The 21,461-nt window shown below is 45.5% G+C and overlaps 1 protein-coding gene across 3 annotated transcripts in view; it reads left to right on the forward strand.

The window, feature by feature from the left end:
• The window catches only part of LOC135904419 (mucin-17-like), a 28,833-nt gene extending 12,708 nt beyond the window's left edge, over window positions 1–16,125 (forward strand). For 2 of the 3 annotated variants that reach the window (XM_065435214.1, XM_065435215.1), the window contains exons 5-12: window positions 419–618; window positions 1,967–2,063; window positions 5,359–5,519; window positions 8,324–8,642; window positions 10,026–10,241; window positions 12,820–12,942; window positions 14,343–14,549; window positions 15,461–16,125. In XM_065435214.1, the coding sequence (XP_065291286.1) occupies window positions 419–618; window positions 1,967–2,063; window positions 5,359–5,519; window positions 8,324–8,642; window positions 10,026–10,241; window positions 12,820–12,942; window positions 14,343–14,549; window positions 15,461–15,664 (1,527 nt within the window). In that variant the 3' untranslated portion in view covers window positions 15,665–16,125. The remainder of the gene's footprint in view (window positions 1–418; window positions 619–1,966; window positions 2,064–5,358; window positions 5,520–8,323; window positions 8,643–10,025; window positions 10,242–12,819; window positions 12,943–14,342; window positions 14,550–15,460) is intronic. The other variant, XM_065435216.1, reaches the window with a different exon arrangement.
• The last annotated feature ends 5,336 nt before the right edge of the window (window positions 16,126–21,461 follow it).

Genomic DNA, 21,461 nt, shown 5'->3' on the forward strand with positions numbered 1-21,461 from the left:
ACGCACACGCACACACACTCACAAGTCTGTGCGTCAATGTGTTGTGCCATTTATTGCGCTATCATAAATATGTTTAAGTTCGTTTCGTTTTCAACATACCTGCATGCAAACGCTGCTAAGCAAAGAAGTTGCAGCACCGATGTAGACAAGTACCCTTGCCGGAAGATTTGCTCCTGCTACATTCCCTACGTATTCGTGTCGGTGTTGCTAGCCTGTGTTACGGCCTTGGCAGCAGATGCATCCTGTCAACCGCAGGTGGTTGCGTGTTCCGCTCCCACCGGTGCATGGGCATTCGACGCTTGAAGTTAGCAAGACAAAATTTCTGCTTTATCTTCCTCGGATTCACAGTCTGTTGAATTCATAAGGCCGTGTCTCCACCATTCTGCAGAAGTCGTTTGCTTCCCTTTATTCTTCACAGACTGACCTGGTAGCCCACCGGAGGCGCCGCAAGTTCGGTTGTGTTGGCCTGTGCGGCAGGTGCTTCGTGCTGTTCTTCTTGATCTCCGCAGCATGTGGTCTGCTGTTCTTCACTTTCCACCTTGGACGGACCCTTTCCAAGAACTTGGCGACACCGGGCGCGAAGCTGTCCACCACAGGCGCCACCTCGAAAACAACTCCGTAAGCCGCCTTTCCAACGTTGCAAGTGCTATTCGAACCATATAGAGAGACCGAGAAAAAATTGTCACTCAATCTAGAAGGAAAAAACAAACACGAAATGCCTTCGTTCGTTCGTTTGATTTAAGCTCACACGTCAGATTTTTAGCCATGAGATATCATGGTATGTTGGGAGCCTTCATTCGCGGCTCATTGCGTCAGCTTGACTCATTGCGCCCTCTTACCGCAATGACTCACGCTCCTTCGCTACACCCCGCTTTATATAAAGCTCTGGATTGTGAATCCCTTGCAGAGCGTTTCAAGTATACCTGCGCGGAAGCTTTAGTTTGAAATCTTTGTTGCTCGTTCACAGAGATTTTCTTGAGATTTTCACTTAACCTGCAGGGGTTGCAGGCGGCGCTGCAGTGTTTTGCTAATTTCGCATGCCTCGTGTAATTGGCTCCCACACTTGTATATTTCTGAACAGATGAAGTGAAACTTTGCCCCATATTCCCATGATGTATTATTTTTAACGAACTTTAGTTTTTATTGATTTAAATAGGGCATATCGGGACCTATGGAGTGAGAATGAGTTAGGGAGACAGATTGTTGCTTGTGACTCACTCATTCACTCATTATCACGGTGATTTATCCGCAACTGCCTGCAAAAGTATTCTAAGAAAACTAAATGTTGGATCACAATTTAGTCTCCTTACAGCAATCTTTTAATACTTCCATTGCGTTGCCATTTGCGTCTAGCAAGGGCTTGATAATGTTTTCGATTCCCACAGGTTCTAGACTGAGTTATTTTCCATCATTGGGCCCAAAACATAATATATTGCCCCCCCCCCCCCCCCAAAAAAAAAAAGCCGACTCAGATTACGTGTACTGACCGCTTCCTTCGCGCAAAGTTGAATCTCGATCGCCGTTTTTTGTTTAGATTTGGTTCTGCCCGTTTTTGACACTAAAAACTTGATTTATTAGCTTTACAAGCTTTATGCAGACGAATGGCTGCATTATGAATTGCTCAATTATGCGCACCATCATTGCCTTGCTGCTTAAGCTACCGTAGTATATCGTCGAATAGATGCGTAGGTGCGTAATGCTTTTCTAGTAATTGTTGTTTAGATCTATTCCATTGTTTTCTGAAAGGCTGATCGTTAAGCTGTTGAGTTCGCAAATGCAGTGGTTACTGCACGTTATTTTTTTTCTAGAGGTGTGGTAGTATGACGGCTGACTCTGCTTCGAGATCCCGTTGGTGGCGTGTGTAATATTTAAAAATAACGAATGACAGTAGTTATATTCGGGCCTTTGATGGTGCACATATCACTGGGGACCTCTCGGGGTCGTGTTTATCCTCTCGAAAATGCAGGCCTTTGAGTGTTGTCACCAGCCCTACTTCCACTTCGCCGACAGCAAAGACAACTGAAGCCACCACTACTAGTACCACAACGGTTTTGCCCTCCACAGTGAGTCGACTGGTTGTCTATAGACTTTATCCTTAGTTAATTCTGGCTAGTTTTGGTTATTGACAACGTATTTGTGCAGTTCTTCATTCTCGTTAAATTACTCCATTTACTTGCACTCCTTCCAATGAACGGCGTGTTGTTGACTGCCGGCTACTGTATATGTCGGTGAAGAGAAGTGTGCCGGTGAGTAACTACGCTGTCATCATAATCATCGTTGTCGTCATTCTATTTTAGGACAACTACCAAGACAAAGACCTCTCCCAGCAACCCGGCCTTACGCAACCTGACACTATCACTTGTCTGCAAATGTCCTAATTTTATCACACCATCTAGTTCTTCACTTCCCTCAACAGCGCTTCCGTTCCTTGTGGTATCCTTTCCGCAACAGTAATGCAGAACTTATCTGCACTACGCTGGCCACCTCCACCTTTTAGTCCTAACGTCAACTAGAATATCGGCTACCTCTTTTTGTTCTCCAATCCACACGGTTGTGTTCCTCTCAACGTTACACCTAGCATTTTTCGTTCCATCGCTCGTTGCACTTTCTTGAACTGCTTCTGAAGCTTCTAATTGTTAACGTGTCAATTGCTACGCATTGAGTTAGTACCGACAGAATGGTATGATTGCAGAATGGTGGAATGCAAGGAATAGCGGTAATGGTTGTAGAATGCTAAAATGGTAGCATGCGAGGATGGTGGTATGCTGCCGCCGGTAGCGATGTGTTAAATCATGAGAAATTTTGAAAGAGCGCAAAAAACAAAGACAAACTGAAGGATAAACGACGACACTGCGGTTCAATGAGTCCTAACCAACTTGCCCAAGCTCGGCCATATGACTTGGTTATTGGTGCAGTATTCGCTCTAAACTATTTTCATTCATCTGTAGATTTTCCTCGTCTCACCAGAGTACCCTGTAAATGACTGCATACCATGGTAAAAATGTGGGCCAGCTATTGTCGTATGATTATTTGGAATATGTTTTTGCTGATGACCTGACTGCAGGCTGGATGAGCGGTCACACGGGGTGGGCAATATTTTACAAAAGAGTGCTAGGATAGGCTGGTTTGAGCATGTTGCAGCTAAACCGAGTAACAGCGAATTGGACAAGACTAACATAGGGAAGTTGAGTTAGATTTCCATTTAACAGAAATGCGAGTAGCTAGTTAGTGTTACAAGAATAGATGAAGTGGGAACGGAATACGCAGTTGATGGTATTCAGTGATTCGCCTGAATGATTAGGCGTGAAATTTGCAGGCAAAAGTTTGATTTGGTTGGCACCCGAGACGGGCATTCCATAAAATGACAAATTTAGCTTGTAGGTTTGCACTTAGCATGGACCTAAGTAGCGCTAACTTCACGGAACACAAGGACGAAGTAGGGAGGTACACACCAAGCGCTACACGTTCAACTGAAGTTTTTTGGAAGAAAACCAGAATCTTTAATAAAAGAGAAACGGAACCAGACATAGAACCAACAGGGATATATATATATTATCACCGGGTGTGCATGAACTCCATCGCACCTTTCAACGATGGCACCGATGTCTAGCTTACGCACATGTCATGACTACAACGCATGTTGTATATGTATGTATATGTATATGCATATGTATGTTGTATATGTATGTACAAAGTATGCTGTACTAATGTATTATTTTTAACAAAGCGCTTTATGTTCTGTATTATTGTATGCTCTTTATATTATGTGAAATTCTTTGAAGCCTCCTTACAAAATGCCCATTATTCGGGCCTGTAAGGTATTTTAAATAAATAAATAAATAAATAAATAAATAAATAAATAAATAAATAAATAAATAAATAAATAAATAAATAAATAAATAAATAAATAAATAAATAAATAAATAATAAGATTCAGCTGTTTGCCTTGTGATCGTGTCATGATGCTTTTACAACACGGTGGTTATTTCAAACTTCGGTAGGCATTCGCACGTGGCACAATGCTGAACCAGGCAGGATCAGGGTGGGCACCTTAAAGAACAGTTGTGTCCTGCAGTCGCACGTTTACACAACGGCCAGTTTGGATGACGTAACACCTGCCACATTTCATCGGTATCCTGTATACAACGCCAGGTTTCTTTGCGATCATACCCATTGGTTTATTTTCGGACTGAAGCGTCTTCTGGCATCAGAAAGATTTTTTAATCTATCGATCTTGACGTGTCCAAGTTAAAGGCGTCAACTTGTGCCTTATTCAGTCGGCACAATCTAAACAAAGTTTTAAAGGAAGTAAAGAGGGCTAAGGACTCGGTTATCTCAGTGTTCTTTATAATGAAGTCACCTGAGGCTGATATGCCTTTTAGGAGCAATGCATCGGATCGTGGTACTTGGCAGCGCGCAGCGTCTACCTATTTGCATATGCAGTTGCCGCGTCTGGATGTGAATGATCCATACTTAGGCCCTATCTCTCAAATCGTGGTTCATTTCCTTTCCGGTAGCAACATTCAGCACCTAGTTGCGTTTAGCATAGATGTAGAAGTTACGTTTTATTCACGGTCCCAAGGTGCCCTTTTGCAAAGCGTGAAACAATGTATAACAGAAGAGAATGGTCAACAGGCCTTTATAAGTCACTGTTGTGTTTTTTTTTACACGTGTCTAGAGATCCTGAGCTTCTATTTATCTTCGACTGTCAAATCTCGAGAACGTTCTGACTACATTCAGAGCTCTGGCATATGTATAGGATTGCGCGTTGCTCTCGTGCTTAGTCAAGTCTTTTTGGCCAAGATAGGTGGCCTGACAAAAAGAGTGTTGCTTTACCTGGATGACTACATTATGTTTGTTGAAGCCTATCAACTTAGCATGCAAATGGTCTTTGCGCAGGACGATCTTTGCGTAGGCCACTGGATTCAAATGGGGCGCATTCGCAGTGTGCGACCACACGTAAATTACTCTCGTATCTTTATTACGCCTGCTCCCTTACCTTATTAACTGATTTAAACTCGTCGTAGCTTCACTCTGCACACGTCCACTCGTGTCTTGCACGCCGCTGTGTCGGAGGGAGCCTCACATTCTAATGTGGAGTGCGTAGTCGTGGGTTTCTGTTTTCGCTTGCAATAGCGACATTCTGATGGGGACGCAATGCAATGAAAACTCGCATGCGTTGTCTCGGATCTGGGTTAAATAAGTATAGGTACTTTATTTTAACCAATGGTGGCTCGCTACACTGGCGTCCCTCATATGCCATGCCTTGCGTTGGGACGTTATACGGATTGGTTTTACTGGAGTATAACTTATACTCTTATAGAAATGCATTCATTCATGTATTCCCGCGGATCGCAGGAGGCACTGTACGACGACCCGGCGGATCGGGTCACGACCTGCGAACTAATGAATTACCCGAATCCAAAACCAGCTACACCTGTAGTGAACACCACCTACATGTGGTACAAAGATAGCAGCAGAACACAGTACCGGAAGCTGCTCTGCGTCATCGACAGCAGGTTTGTGAGCGTTGGCCTCAAAGGATGCCGATACCCGTTGCATTCGCTCATTGTAAAACTTAACTAGATTATCGAAGTTGTGCTTCAGGCAGGCTTGAGTTTGCTCTACGTTCTTTGAAACGTCGCGATGGCAAAAAAAATGCAGTAACGCTTCACTTCATGAACGCGGGTTACGCGCAAGCATATGGACGCCGCGAACATGCACAACCAGCAACCACCGCGGCGCCGATGCAGAAACTGAAAGGGCGCGAACGCTACGTTATTGATCTCGATGGTGCGACACTTTGTGCCACAGGGAAAACGTAAGTGCTAGACACGCAGAGAAACGCCGTGAACATGCACAGCGAGCATCACGGCGTCTCAAAGCAAAACGCTATGCACTAAAGTGCATCAATGTCTTCCTCGCTCGCTGCTCCGTACAGACGAGACAACCGCGATGTCCACTACAGCTTTGGGCGCACGAATGGCGGATACACATGAGCGCCGGCAACACCCCTACGGCTTCCGCGAAGGTGTCTACAACGGTGACCGCCATTCGCGTGCTCAACGCTTAGGACACGCAGCCGTTGTCTACCGTCTGTACGGAGTGGCAGGCGAGAAGGACATCGAGGCAACCCTACTATGCGCGAAGGCGAGCTTTCTGATTGAAAAGCGGGCTCTTGGGCGGGCGGATCCTTTAACGCGATAGCTTTAAGGGCACCGTGTCGCAGAAAATTCCGGCATCAGCGTCCCGCGTCTAGCGCTGGACGTCTTGTCGTCAAAAAAAGGAAATTCGAACCAGGCATATCCAACCACGTAGGACCTCCATGTGGCGCAAGGAAGTTATTGAACTAATTGAATTTCTCAATGTAAAATACGTCGAAAGATTGTAAAGTACGACTTAAGCACTACAGACACGATAGCGTCTGGTTGTAATCTGAATATTCGAGAAAACAATTCTGCTACACGAAAACAAAGAAAAAACACAAAACCCTTTTCCTGCGTTTCTGCCATTCATTGAGCGGCCATAGCCTCCCAGATTTCCGCGTGCAAATCTCGAAGCTCATAAAGCAGCGCGCCCGGTTCCTTGCAACACCTCCAGACTGCGCTCGCATCCGCCGCATCTTGGCCCACGCCAGAGGCCGCGTTTCTACCAGAAAGCTCGCCTTCGTGCAAGGAGTTCGCCGGTAGCGTTGCCCGGTAAACATTACGGTTACATATGCTGCAGTTGCTGGGAGGCGCACGAAGCACTCAGGGATCTTTGAATGCTATTGCGTTCCGCTCTTAAGAGGAAGCTTTAGCTTGGGTGCTCCTATATAATACATGTAAGAGGAGACGTTTTTCTCGGTAACCACTGCATCAAATTTGATGGTTTGCTGCATTTAAAGGGAAAACATAAAATATAGTTAATGTTGGTTTCGAATTTTTGATTTATATCGTTCATTTTTATTAAAAATTGGCAAAAATCAAATTTTCAGGATACGTAACTAAAGCTTGCAACTCTCTGACTCAGCATGGAGAGAAAGATATCACAATTCTGTGAATTGCATCTGATCGTACGTCTAAAGCGGACAAAATTGATATGTTACAAATAAATCTAAAAAAAATAAGTAATATGGAAATAGCTTTTGCAGAACCCTTCTGCACAACATAACAAATTCATGTAAGCTATAAATTGAGATATCGAACTTGTCTACTTTCAATGATCTAATGGATGCCGTTTACAGAACCACGATATCTGTTCGTGATGCAGAGCTATTGATTGATAAATTTCATGCATCTATATTTTTCGAGCTTCCGAATCTTTTAAAATCCTTTTCACATAATTCAGGCCCTAAATCGAAATTCCGATTCCAGCAGTTACTAGAATGCAAGTTTCTCTCAAAAATGCAACAGATGTCATGAAAAATCTAACGGGTAGTCTAAGAAAAGCGTTTTTGTGTTTTACATGCATTCGAATAGGCCGCGTCGGAGTTGGGCCCGAGCTAAAGCTTCCTGATGAAGGTGAAGCGTAAGCGTCCTCCAAATTTTTATTGTTTGGCACTGCTAATATTTCAGTCCATCTAACAAAAAAGACATGGGCTTGTGGCATGGAAAAAAAAGGCACGACATTTGCTTGTGGGTGATCGTTCTCAACATTCCGAGTAACAACTTTGCAAAGAATGTCAAAGTACGAGCAACTTTGGTGATATATAAGGTCAAGTTTAGTGCCGTATCGAATGCTTCGCGACCTCGGGCATACACAGCCGATTTGAAGAGCTGGCCAGTTACGCCTGCGCGTAATACATAATACGTGGTGTGCTTGTTATCCTCTGCGGCAAGTTGGCGCAATCGACTCTTCGGGCTCTCCAACGGCGCGTATGGGAGACGCACGTCGTACATCAGGTATCACTTAGTCCTTGCTTATGTGAGTTTGTGTTCAAGTGGGCTAATGGGGTTTCGCCCTGATGAACTTATAAACTTACACTTTAGCAAACAGCGCAAATAGCGGGACACAGAAAAGGGCCACACGACACAGGCGCTCAAGCACGGCTGTCTCGTGTATCCCTTTTCTGTGTGCCTTTATTTGCGCTGTTTGCTAAGGTATGTATGTGTTCGTGCCAACAAGCCGGGCTAGCGCCTATTCTGAAGTTTATGAAATTAGAAGCGAGGCTGGGCAAAAGGAATCACCACTTCTTGCATAGGAAGGCGGGGAAGTCTAGGTGCTCCCGAAAATGGAGAACGGCAGTGAAATTCGAAAGCGACTGCTGCGCGTGGAGCGACGATGCTAGATCATATTGTCTTAAGTAAGGTTGGCGAGTGTGTGACCAATGTTTCCTGCGCAGGTACTTCTCGTCAAGGCGCCCGTATATTGTGGAACTCCTGCCCACAGCGCATTGCTCGGAGCTGATTCTCTACGCCTTGTACGTTAAGAGTGCAAGCAATTACAAAGTGCACTTTAAGCGTGGCTACGTCGACGTGGACTTCATCCAAGCGCTCAGAAGGATAACAAACAAACGCACACATCGCGGCGATCCGATCCGAATTCACTACACTCTTGGCGGGGCGCACGAAGATTCGCCTAACTTCGTGGAGATGCTGGCCAAACACGAACTTCGTAACGGGGTCATCGAGGACCTGCGCAACGCCAGTAGTCTTATCGACGTGAGTGAATCCTCTCCTTTATATTGGTGGAGTTCCCTACAAAATTTACTACAGAGAATTCTGGCGCTCCCATTGTTCGGAAATGATGACTCGTTCACAAATTGGTCTGATTTTTGCGCTGAATTGTCTTCAAACGTACTTTCGGCTCTATTCACTACACTTTGTGTATTTATATCCGGCGAATGCTTTAATGGTTACAATCGTAAAAGCTATCGTACTATGGACAGTAACTATCCCGAAAAGATGGGTTCTGCCCGAGTTTGTTTCTTGTCATCAAATACGATTCATTTTTCCATAGCTTTCCTACTACGCGATAGAACATGCATCGACCTTCGTGGCAAAAAGCAAAGCTTCGAGCATCGCCATGTTGTGCTTTATGTTTTTGTTTTGTTTCCTCTGAAGCACAAAAAGCCAAAATTTAGTTGTTTTATACAAGTTCACCTAACATCCATACAGGCCTCATGTGATCCTCAAGTCGGTTCTCACCGTATTTTTTCATATGTACACCACGCGCATTAAAAAAAAAGTACCTTCACGTAAAACGGAATCTTTACTATAGTTTCTATGGATTTGGATTTGTACGATTATGTGGAATGTGCCTTTCAAAGGAGCCTACTCATTCGGAGAGTGAGTTCAACAAATCTTCGGAATGGTGTTTCACTTTGCCGGATCTCATCAAACTTCGTTTATGACTTCGTTATACCAGGGCAGTGAGTGGCCTACGATGCCTAAGTTAATATGAGCATACCGGTCAAAGGTTTCTACAATGACCTTGAATGTTTAAGTGCATTGAGTACGTACTGCGTTTTGAAGGAAGCACCTCGCACAAATCTCACGTTTACATTTGTACGCCTACGCCAGGTAAGAGCGGCAACAAGAGGCAGGAAGAGAGCGGTGTGGATCAGAGAGCAAACATGCATAGCGGATATCCTAACTGACATAAAGATAAAGAAAAGGAGCTGGGCAGGTCATGTAATGCGTAGGTTATATAACCGGTGGACCATTAGGGTTGCAGAATGGGCGCCAAGGGAAGGGAAGCGCAGTCAAAGATGGTAGAAGACTAGGTGGGGAGATGAAGTTAAGGAATTCGCAGGCGCTAGTTGGAATCGGTTGGCGCAGGACAGGGGTAATTGGAGATGGCAGGGAGAGCCTTCTTCCTGCAATTCCTTCCTACAGTGGGCATAAGAGATGATGATGAAGATGATGATGATGATGAAGATTTACTGAGGTGAGAGATTGCTTGTGTGCCATGGAGGCAGAAAAAGTGTGATTAGCGTGCTACCGGAACACTTCGCGCGTGTGTTTTTAAACAAACAGTATATGTAATTCTACAAACCTTCATTTGATTATATTTTTCGTTTTTCTTTTTGGCGTTCCCCAAAGGGCGTGAACATCCACTGGGACCGTCCAGGTGGCGCGTGCGACCAGGAGTTCACACCAGCCTATTTCCGCGCCTTTGTCGAGGCGTTGTACTTGAGGAACATGAGCCTGATCCTCACCGTGCCACCAGTGCTAGAGCTGGTGCGCAAGTTCTGGCTCATCAGCATAACACGCTACATGGACTATGTCATCGTCACGACGCACAAACTTCGCCGAAAGGTATATACTGCTGAAGAATTTTACTTAGCATGCACTGAATACAATGAGAATACTTTTCAAGCGAATAGCTGTCATTGGCACTTTCTTCAATTTTCGGCCTTAGTCGATTGTCGGACTTCCCGAAAAAAAAAAACATTCATTCGTTCCTTCGTTCGTTCGCTCAATCGTTAGTTCGTTTGTTCGTTCGGACTATTCGCTTTCATTGGCTGTCTTCTCTCGAGAGTTTCTGCATAATTTTAAGGCGAAGTTTTCCTCTTCTCCCGACTTTCCGGGCGCAGCTGCTGTGGTGGTCTTGCCGCGCGTGCCGCTGAGTTTCTTACAACACTGCCAGATGGCGCTCGCCTCCGCGCATCCCGGCTGGCGCCGCCCTGGCAGCGTTTCACTGTTCGTGCATATCGCACGCGCTGTGCTTGATTTCCTGAGACAAAAATGGAGGTGCTGGGGTGTGGAGGTCGCGTTCTGGGTGTTGTGATAGTGTAAACATTACTATCGTGCATAGCCATAACCAAGAGAGCGCTTGAAGCTGGCGTCTCAACAGCGTGCTTGCCACGTATGCGGAAGGAGTGCATAAACACGCACCAGCAAAATGGCCCCGAAGCGTGGACTCAGCTTCGTGGACACCCAGGCCAGAAGGCGTCGCGCGGAACAGGAGCGTCTTTGCTACGCAGTGAAACGCAATGCAGACCTCGAATGTATGCGTAGAATGTGTACATAGACTTATAAGATATCATTGAATTACGTACATTCCCATCATTCAATTAAAGTTTGACGCTTCCGCCACGATGCGATGCCATGTGAGGCAATGATATTGCTCAGTGTTCTCAGAGATTATGTACAATGACGCCCAGCAACGCCTCAAGCAAACACGTCTCCCTGTGTGAGCTGTCTACTACGTAGACAAACAGTAGTGTTGCTCATAAGGTAACGTGTAACATAACTGACCACTCTCGTATTGGACTAAGCGCTAAAGAAATATATATTCACCGCCAACATCACGGCTAATTATCGTCAATCAAAGCAAACGGCATACAAAGCTTATCTTAGGTGGGATCCGCAGATATTTTTTTATGTGAATTCATTTGCTCTTGGAAATGCTTTAGATATGGAGAAGGGCCATGTGTTTGCGCAATTACATTGTTGAGAACGCGACTCTTGCTCAAAGTCACTCTTAAAAGGTGAAAGTGGAAAGTTATCCACGCCACGTCTCCTCTTGGTGTCAGTGGAGAGCATCGCGGTTCGCTGTTAAAGAGGGCGCTCTAACACGTGGTTCATGCTGTGCTGGCGCCCTTGCTGTAAGTTCCATCTAACGGAATGTCAATGCCCTGCCCATGTGTGAAAAAGGGGGATCAGCACCACCAACCACAACTCGTCTGTTGCGATTTTATACAGGAGATGTGAAAAAAATTGTGCACATGATCTACGCTATTTTGTTCCCTTTAAAAACGGAAAGCTCCACTTCCTTACCGAAACATGTGCTGCTTAGAATGGGTAATAGCGTGCGAAACAGTGCAGTGATCAAGATCATGTTCTCATTCTGTTCCTTTGGCGCGCTTTTGTCAAGCCGCGATTCAACGTGATGTGAGAAGCGATCAGATTGGGGCTCAAATGAACAGTTTTCAAGTTTTCAAGCCAAGGTGTCTACAAGAGCCATGCTATGGTTGCAGTGCTTTAGTTCGTCAGCCCTTCAGGGCTAACGAATGCCAACACTGCCAACGGTTTTCTGTCAAAGCATATGTCGTACACCACAGCCCCCAGGCTTGGGAAGCGCCTCTCAGCGCGTTAGTCGAGAGGGGGTAGCTTAATTTGATTTATCACGTGAACCGGCAGTCACACTCGCTGCAAAGGATTCACGAAAAATCGAGTGCTACTCAAGAAAGTCCACCTCGCCGAGGGCTGGCTATGTGTGTGTGTCTGGCATGTGCTGCTCGCAAATGGTTTTCACCTTAGACGGCACGCGAATTGGGGGCATGGAAGCTTGATGCTTATACAGTCGCAGAATTCAAATTTAGGGTTTAGAACATTCACAAATGGCAGATTGTATTAAGATGGACTGCGTAGGGCAGGGCTCTGAATTTCTCATGGCCAGCAGGGCTTCTTTAACGCACCAAATGCATGGCAAACGAACTTAGTTATTTTTTGAGGGCTCCACCACCGATAAAACGTTACAGCGGCTGCCGGTGGACGGGAAACTCGAGCTTGGACTAAGAACGTCGACGTGAAACTCTCGACAAGCGCTACGCATCACCTTCGTCCTTCGACACCGCATACGCCAGAATCTCACGCTGTGCATCCACCTGATTGTGTCTTTGCGTACTGGCATAATTCGTTAACGTTGTAGTGCATAAACATTGCACATCTCATTACATATCACATTGCATATAACACAAATATAAACACAGTTGTACGCACCACATTTGCTTGATGAACATTCAATTTATATGCGTCAGTTCGGCTTCAGTTCCCATCAGTTCGAAAACGTGCGTTAGATTCGATATTTTTTTGAGATGTCGTAGCTTTGATCCGAAACTTCAATCCTTGTACTAACGCCCGTACGTTTTGTTTCGTCACTACTTTTAAGGGAGTGCTGGACTGCTCTGGAAGGCGAGAGTTTGCGGTGGCTTCGTACCTAGCCATCCGTGACCACGTCTTGAAAGAGACGGCCAATCCCTTCCAGGCAGCGAAGGTGGTCTACTCTATTGCCGTAAGTGGCCAGACCGACTACAATGCGAGCATTATCCTCATCCGTTGAGTATTTAGCTGACAGAATTGGTGTATGAACGAACTCGTGTGTACCAAAAATAATATTGTAATTATTTTTAAAATTTTATGGGCACGTTATCTTCACAAACAATATCGCAACAGAAGTTTTACATGAAGAGGTATCATGCACAAATTGTATACTTACACAAAATGTGTAAATGTGTGTAAATGTGTGTAACACAAATGTGTTACACAAAATGTGTTTCCCCAGAAAAAAAATTCGTGTGAATTTCTAGCATTTCGGAAACAATGGACAGGCGTTAACGATGCTTGTTTCCTCGAAGAGAACACGAACTCAAATTTGAATTATTTCTTTATTCGGCATCCTATGTTTTAGGCATGTTACAGCCTTCAGCTGAAATTTTACGACGTGTATGCATAAAAAAGAAAGCTCTATTATAGGAAGCGGTATGTTAACCAGGGCAGAAGGTATGAAATATGCCAGTTACGTTAACCCGTTGACGGAGTAAGGAATGCAGACTGATTGTCTCAACTATTTACAATTTTAGAGCAATACGTCAACTTGCACGAGGTGGGAGAAACCGTATTGACCAAAAAAGCACTTTTCTGGAGTTGATTTCAATACCTTCCGCGCTTAGAGCTGTCTAGCAGGTGCGGCTTGTAAAATTAGTGTAGTTTTCATTCTAGATTTACGGTTGCAAACTTGATCTTTCACATCTATGATATTTTTGCGAATACTGCAGTGCTAGGATAAGAAAACGCTTGACAACCCAAGTACTGACTAACGGAAAGTCAAACTAATCAGTTACTAGAGTTACTTTTAATTGAATTATAAGGCATCATATTTCAATCGCTTGAACCGTAATTCGAACCGCAGTCGGTTTCAGGATTGCGTTGTTATTGTGAATAATAATTAAACCTTTACACACCCGAATTTCATATTCCTGTTGAGACATTTTGTTATATACAATTACGAACATTGGCTTAAGAGCCGATGTATGCGGATGGCGCGTTCGGGGTTGTCCCCGCAACGAAATTTTTTAGCTTACGGTGTTCCACAGTGAAGTATTCCAGGCTGACTCATGTCGAAAATATATTTTGTGGTTTTACCTGGGAAAGCCACGATATGATTATGAGGGACGCTGTACCAGGGGACTCCAGGTTAATTTTGACCACGTGGGGTTCTTAAACGTGCACCCAAATGTGCGGTACGCGGATGTTTCTGCATTTCGCCCACATCTAAATACGGCCGCCGCTGCCGGGATTTGATCCTGCTGCCTCTTTTTGGTCTGGCAGCGCAAAACCAAATCTGCTGCGCCAGCCCCGCGGCGGGTGCTGAAACACGCTGTGCAACGGCTTGTGCGCGTGTGGCTTGTGTAGCTTGGCGCCGACGTGTTCCGGGCGACCCTGCCCCTGAGCTCCCCCCGGCTGCTGGATGCCGGCACGCCGTCCAGCGTCTTCGACGGCCCCACGGTGCAGACGAACAAGACCAGCTACGACCACGTGTGCCGTATGCCCAAGAGTCTCTTCGACGGCGACAGCGAGTGCGCCTACGCCATCCGGCAGCAGAGCACCGGCGGCACCGAGGTGAGAGGGTGCCTCGGCAACTCCGAGTGCGTTGTAGTCTGTCCGTAAAGAGGCGAAATCAGTTTGCGGAATACTGGAATGATTTAGATTTCCATGTGCGGATGATGACGCGCCTCTTTATTTGGCTCGTTGAACAGGGGTGGCGACAAATAGTCACCCGAAGTTGTAAGCTGCTCGCGGGCTGCCAAGTCGCCATTTAGCTATTGGCCTATCTGAATCGTCACGACAGGAATGTCAAGAAGTCCGTGTGTTTCATAATGGCCGTTGGTTTATAGTTAGCATTGCTATAAACTTGCGCGCACGTTCTTTTTATTCTTATTCCACTTCCGCCAATGGTGTTTGTTCGCAATGCCGTGAGTAATGTTTAACATTCGCAGACAGACGGGAGGGCGGGCTTTTCTAAAGCTGTTACCTCCATGAATTACCAGAAATGAGAACCCTTTGCCCAACGTACCAAAAACCTCGTCTTCTTGGATTCAAGCAAGTTTTTGAGTTTGCACGTAGATCATATTCGATAAAATATTATGCCATAAATGCAGCAATTTACTTTTATTTTGCATGTGCTTGGAGCCTCTTTAGCTGTAGGCCTTTAGTATGCACAGTATAATTGCTTACTAAATTAAGCCAACGTATGGAGATAAGGTTCTCTAAATGATACCACAAGAACATCTGAAGCCACAATCACGAAGACTAAATGTAATAGCATTCATTTCCATGACAGCCTTCCACGTAGCGCCAGAGTTAACTCTCGTGACTTTAGCAGGAAGCTCGATGTCTAAAACATTAGGCTTTGCTGTCAATATCCTCTGTAAAAAGCGGAGTCAGGGGGCGCAAGTGACTGCGTGTGCATGAACCGTTGCCTTGTCAGCCTGCCCTCTGAGACGTGTCTTCATTCCTTCGCTGTTGTTCAGCTCGCCTTGTACGCGGGCCCCGAGGAACTGGCTGTGCGCATGCGCAAGTCGTACGCCAGCAAGATGGGCGACACGACGGTTGCCGTGTACGACTTGTTTTTGGACGACTTCGGCGGCAACTGCGCTCATGCCGGAGGGTCCGCTGCGACCACTTCACCCCTGGTGGTTGCCATCGCTGAGACGGGGCTGCAATCGTCACTGTAGCGCAGGAGCTACCGAGGGTTCTATCGTCGCAGGCCCTCCAAGCTTCTGACGCCAGGGCGGCGTGATGGCAGATATGCGTTTGTGCTTGCATGCGACGTTTGCCGCAATCTACACCACTTCAGCGATCCTTCTTTCATTTACATACTTACTCGTTTCATTATACCAGCTTCGCTAGATTACTACATGACTTCGCTGTTTTATGGAATGGGATTACAATAATGGTAAGCGTGACAGGGGAAAAGATATTTCTAGGCAATATAATTTTTTTCTTGGCTTTTCATTCATATTGAGTAGCCTTTGGTGTTTCAGTCGAATAACGGAAATTAGTGCAGCGATTCTAAGCCACGAACTGCTAACGCCAGTGCAGAATGCAAAGAGGACTACTACGTGAATAATTCTGATTGCGCGGACCTGTGTACAGGGCTAAAAATATGAAAATGCGACGTTTTTTTTAAAACTACTTTGATGCGTGTTTTTATTCCCAGGTTCATGTGGATTCAAAATAATGGCTGATTTCATACTTTAATACGCACACCTGCTATGATACTGCGTGCTTCTTAGGGACTGGCTACAGCGAAATTAGATGTCGCGCTTACACATAATCGACCCATTAGACTGGAAGAATTCCGCTTCGGTGTTTCATGAGATCCCGACCACGAAGAGGTTCATGCTGAATGGGAAACATATTTTCAGCAGTGCAATAACTGCCGTCAGGTTTACCTAGACGGCCATACCACCCGCTAGTGTATTACCGCTCTCGAGCTTTTTGCCACGGCATGCAGGATACACAATTTAATGGCTTGTGAATGGAAACGTGAAACAATGATGCCTGTTAGTGCCAAATTCAGCCTACTCCAGAGGACGTCACAGCTGATGATAGTTAAAACTGGACCATCGCCGCGCTTTACATTATTTACATGCTGACAAGACTTCAGGGCTGTTTAGGGTGTACAAGGCCAACAGTAAAAATTGTCCTCAAATCTCTGGGACACATACAAACCCCTGGACATATACTTGATTCGCAAAGCTGTTAACGAGAACAAGAAGATATATCTGAGTACTTTTTGAATAACTACATAAGCCGAGATAACAAGACCAGAAATATGCTATGGCTAAGTAAAAGCGCGTTGAAATTTCTTTGGGCTGCAGTAATTTCCGTTGTGGAGCACGTCTCAAGTGGAGTACATGCTATATTGTGGCTGCTGGTGCCGATGACATGCATTCTCAGAATGCTGGAAATGGCCAAACTCTTCGTAGCAGTCGTACTATACCTGCTCGTTGATTTTCCGCGTTACTAAAAGTCTGTCGATCCACCTGTTTCCTGCATTTCGGCCAGTGTTTCCAGTTATTGCGCGTACACTATGAATTGTTTTTCGCATTTGTACCAAAATTGTTTGTCGCAAAATGCTTGGTACTTCTGCATTACTTGAGCAGTCGTAGCATATCCGATGTGCAGAAGGCCACCGAAGCTGTTTTCCCAGTTACATTTTCCGTCCCGAATTTGATTCATAACACAGCCGAGTGCGGCGCACTCTTCGACAACAGCGCTGCTGTGTTTTGCAGTAGCAGAGACTAATGCCGCTATAAACGTGTAGCTGCAATGGTACAAAAGCCTTTGTGAATGATGCTTGAAAACCACGTTTTAGTATCGCCTGTTTTTATGACCTGATTATCTGATCACGTCAATAGTTTATTGCGGTGACTCCGAATAAAATTGCGTCTAAATGAATTATTGACTTCTTTATTCTATCTGTTTGTATCTACCTTGCCTGAATTTAAATTTGATTGGTTCTTCGTGTTTACCTACATTAATTCACTAGTGATCCCTACAACGACCGTGCATGCTCGGGCGCTTCCGAAACTCACTCCAGTGTGTGTATGCACTCGATCATTTGGCACCCGCCTTCGCTTAAAACAATACCACTCATGACGCCTATGTTATGCGAGAAATATGAACACAGTAGTGGTGGTGCTGTAAATTAACGCTTCTTAATATAGGATGGCATAAAGCTTAAACGGTGTGCCCACAAATGTCTCCCAATATTCATTGGTGAAGGGCGTCGCTCTGTAACGGTTTAGCTCGTGGCAAGTTCTTCGTGTAACATTTTGTGCACCTTCCGCACTGAAAAAAAAAAGATTTGAAAAACCTTCCGACATTCTCATTCTGGCATCCATTTCACGTGCATGAAATAGAAGTCAAAGTAAATGTTTTAAGGAAATTTTGTTATAACTTACCGTAGTAGGGCGCTGGGCTGTACCGTTTTATTTATAATTTATTTAGCTTGACGCTATTTAGTATATAGCTGCAGAACTGATAAGCATTGTCTAAGCAGTAAGACGACGCTCGTCGATTATGACATTGTTTTTCCCTCAGCAATCCTTAAGTACTGTCGATAGGAGTTAGCTTCAAAAGCTATCAGCACACTCATTGTAGCACCCCGTCTTCTTTTCGAAACTGTTGTGCAGAGATTGCGCTAGTGCGCATTGTCCGCTCTACTCGCTATATGGTCACTGCATGATGATATATATATATATATATCATGTCGTAAGAAGCCAACAAACACTGACGCCAAGGACAACATAGGGGCAATTACTTGTGCTTAATAAATGAAATAAAGAAACAATCAATTACTAGAAATTAAGGTGGATGAAAAAACAACTTGCCGCAGGTGGGAACCGAACAAACAACCTTCGCATTTCGCGTGCGATGCTCTACCAATTGAGCTACCGCAGCGCCGTTTCCCCATCCACTTTCTTGGGTATTTATGTGTCCTAGTAGAACCCTGGGAGTGTTAGCCAGCACCACCTTTCAGACCTTGGCGGCGGACGTGGAACGTCCTTTTTGCCGCAGGCGTCACGAGAACGTGATCTTTTTGGGTCAAGGCAACTGGTCAATAAACCCACACATGCTACCTGAGGGCATGAGCGTTACCGGATTCGAGACCCTCGCTATGTAATAAACGAGAAGAAAGGGGGTTAACCGAGGGGCCATATTTTTTTTAGTAATATCATAAGAAGCCAACAAACACTGACACCATGGACAACATGCTGGTGGGTTCGGTTCCCACCTGCGGCAAGTTGCTTTTTGCTGGTTGTTATTGGCGGGCTCCACCAAAAGTAGTGTTCTGGAAAAGATAACCAAAAGTTCCTGGCATGTACGTACGTAGCGGGAATGACTTCACGAAAAGGGCTCGCCAATCTTGTAGCATCCACCAAAATGCTCGTACATTCGGCGAAGTCGCTCGCCAAGAGGCCGTGCGCCAAGCGAAGCCGCAAGAAAGCTGCCGACCCGCTAATAGTGTGCCTTTTGTGGAAGCTGACCGCGAGTTCGTGAAGCGATTTGCGGAACACCCCTTCGGCTTCGCTTAGACGGTTTGCGAACGGCCGAGGTTTCTGGCTGATTTGCGCAGGGCTCCAGTGCGTGCAGTGCAGACAGTCTCTCCGAGCAATGTTTCCCGGTCGCGAGTCGATCGAGTGAGTTGAGTGCGCGCCGTGTGCCGTTGCATCGGGTAATCGCACAGGTGCAAGACCTCGAGAGAGCATGTTGCAGTGTTGCTTGTCTGTGACACTGTCCCCCTCATGTCCTCCACAAGAATGGAAAGCACCACTATCAACCCATCGTTACAGGGTACACTCTGCATTCACAAGTTGCTGCCGGATGGTCCAGCTATGCTCTATAAAAAAAATAGATACTATTTATAATAATCATCTTGATTCAAAATAATCACCGCACTCAACCCTGGGATGGTGAGGGTGATGGTAAAAACTTCTCTAGAACTCATCCGACATTGAACCCTCACAGTTAGGCGATAAGTATTGGAGCGAAGCGATTAGCGACATACCACTGTGCCAAGTTCTTCACTTCTCTGTATCCAATTTCCAGATTTTTTTTGTTAGCGACACGTGCGTTAATTCTCTGTAGCTCAGCGCTCCTCTCTTAGTGCACTCCCCGGCAGCGTTTTGCTCACTTCATTTATTACTCAACACTTGGCTGCTTTTTATGCCGGCTTTTTTCACTTCTCTGCAGTCGATGTTTTCAATTTTTGTTGCCCACTTCTTCACTTCTTGCGTCTTTTTCTGCTTTTCTAATCGGGCACCTACCCAGTGGGGCATACCCATTGGGCAAATTCATACCTAGTGTCACGTACCCAGCGTCAAATACCAATTGGCCCAAGTCGTCTATTCCCAAGATGTCTGTTCGGCCACTTACCGAGTGATCCGAGATGGCGTTAAAGGGCTTAGATATTGAAGCACACACGGAGAAGTGCGTGCTGTTCTAGGAGATCGCTAATCGCATTAAAATGAAGCACTACTGCAACTGCGTCCTTTCGTTGCCTATGTGCCGCACTAATATCCTCTTGAAAAATTTACGAAAGGACATAATTTCTGGCGCGGTTGTGTAGTACGAATATAATTTGTGAGCACATCTTTTCTCTAACATTCTATCTACAACGAAGAGAGTAGAGCTCACAGGGCTGAGGCTCTAGTAAATAAACTTAAAAACACACCGGCGCATAACATAGCGTACGCGGACGCCGCTTGCGGCAGAGACGGGGCTGCAGTATCGACGGTGGTTGATGGCGACGTACGGGTGCGTTAAGATAGCGTGCTCCACGTGCGCGAGGGATGCCTGTACAGCTGAGGAGCTTGCAGCTCGCTTGCAGCTCGCTGCAGTACAGCTCGCTTGGGCGGGTACAAAAGCGGGAGTAATATGCGATAACAAATTAGCTATCCGAAATTTTAACAAAGGGAGAATCTCGGAAGAAGCCCTCCACATTCTACTCAAAAACCCTCCCAGGAGGGACATAACTTTTATTTGGGTACCGGCCCATGAAGAAGTCCCAGGCAACAAAGCCGCTTACGAGCTCGCCCGAGCACTCTACCATCGGGCAACTCTAGAGCAGCCAGTTCCAGAGATCAAAGATAGCATGATCACGTACAGGGAAATTGTCGATCACTACAAAGCCGAAAGAAGAATCTTTCCGCCTCCGCATCGGTCTCTCTCTGGAGGACACTCGCATTTGGCGACGCCTCCAGGCAAACAATTATACATCACCACATTGGATCTACTTTACACAGACGAGGGACTATAACGACGCCCTCTCCAATATTTGTAAGCCAACAGGTACGCTAGGCCATATAATATGGGAGTGTGCTGGCTCCCCAGGGGCCAAGGAAAACATTGACAGTAGAGAAGCCTGGGAGGCCTTGCTCTAGAGCGAGGCTGAAGGCGACCAGCGTTGAGCAATCCGCCTGGCCGTTGAGGCCGTGAAGACTCACCATCCTCAACGTGCGGGGACTGCTTCGTCCTCCCACCCTACCTACGTGTAGGTTAAGAGGCGGGCACCCCAGCTCGGTGGAACAATAAAGTTTTCAATCAATCAATCAATCAATCAATCAATCAATCAATCAATCAATCAATCAATCAATCAATCAATCAATCAATCAATCAATCAATCAATCAATCAATCAATCAATCAATCAATCAATCAATCAATCAATCAATCAATCAATCAATCAATCAATCAATCAATCAATCAATCAATCAATCAAATAACTCTAACTCGGCAGTTTCCTGTCGGATACGCCTTGCTTGTCTACAGCGTTCTGAACGGAATGTGGTTGGCAGAGCATTAGAGAAAAGGAATGCTCAGTGTACACCACTTATGAAAATTATGCACGACAAATTAATAACTATTTGTGCCATTTCCTCCCTTCTCCCCACACCCATCGCGAATGTTTCCTCCTTGTTATTCCACCCGCTTCTCGGCCATCCTCTCGTTGTAGGTATGCGCTA

This window comes from Dermacentor albipictus, chromosome 7 (assembly GCF_038994185.2).
Source record: "Dermacentor albipictus isolate Rhodes 1998 colony chromosome 7, USDA_Dalb.pri_finalv2, whole genome shotgun sequence".
Classification (NCBI taxonomy): domain Eukaryota; kingdom Metazoa; phylum Arthropoda; class Arachnida; order Ixodida; family Ixodidae; genus Dermacentor; species Dermacentor albipictus.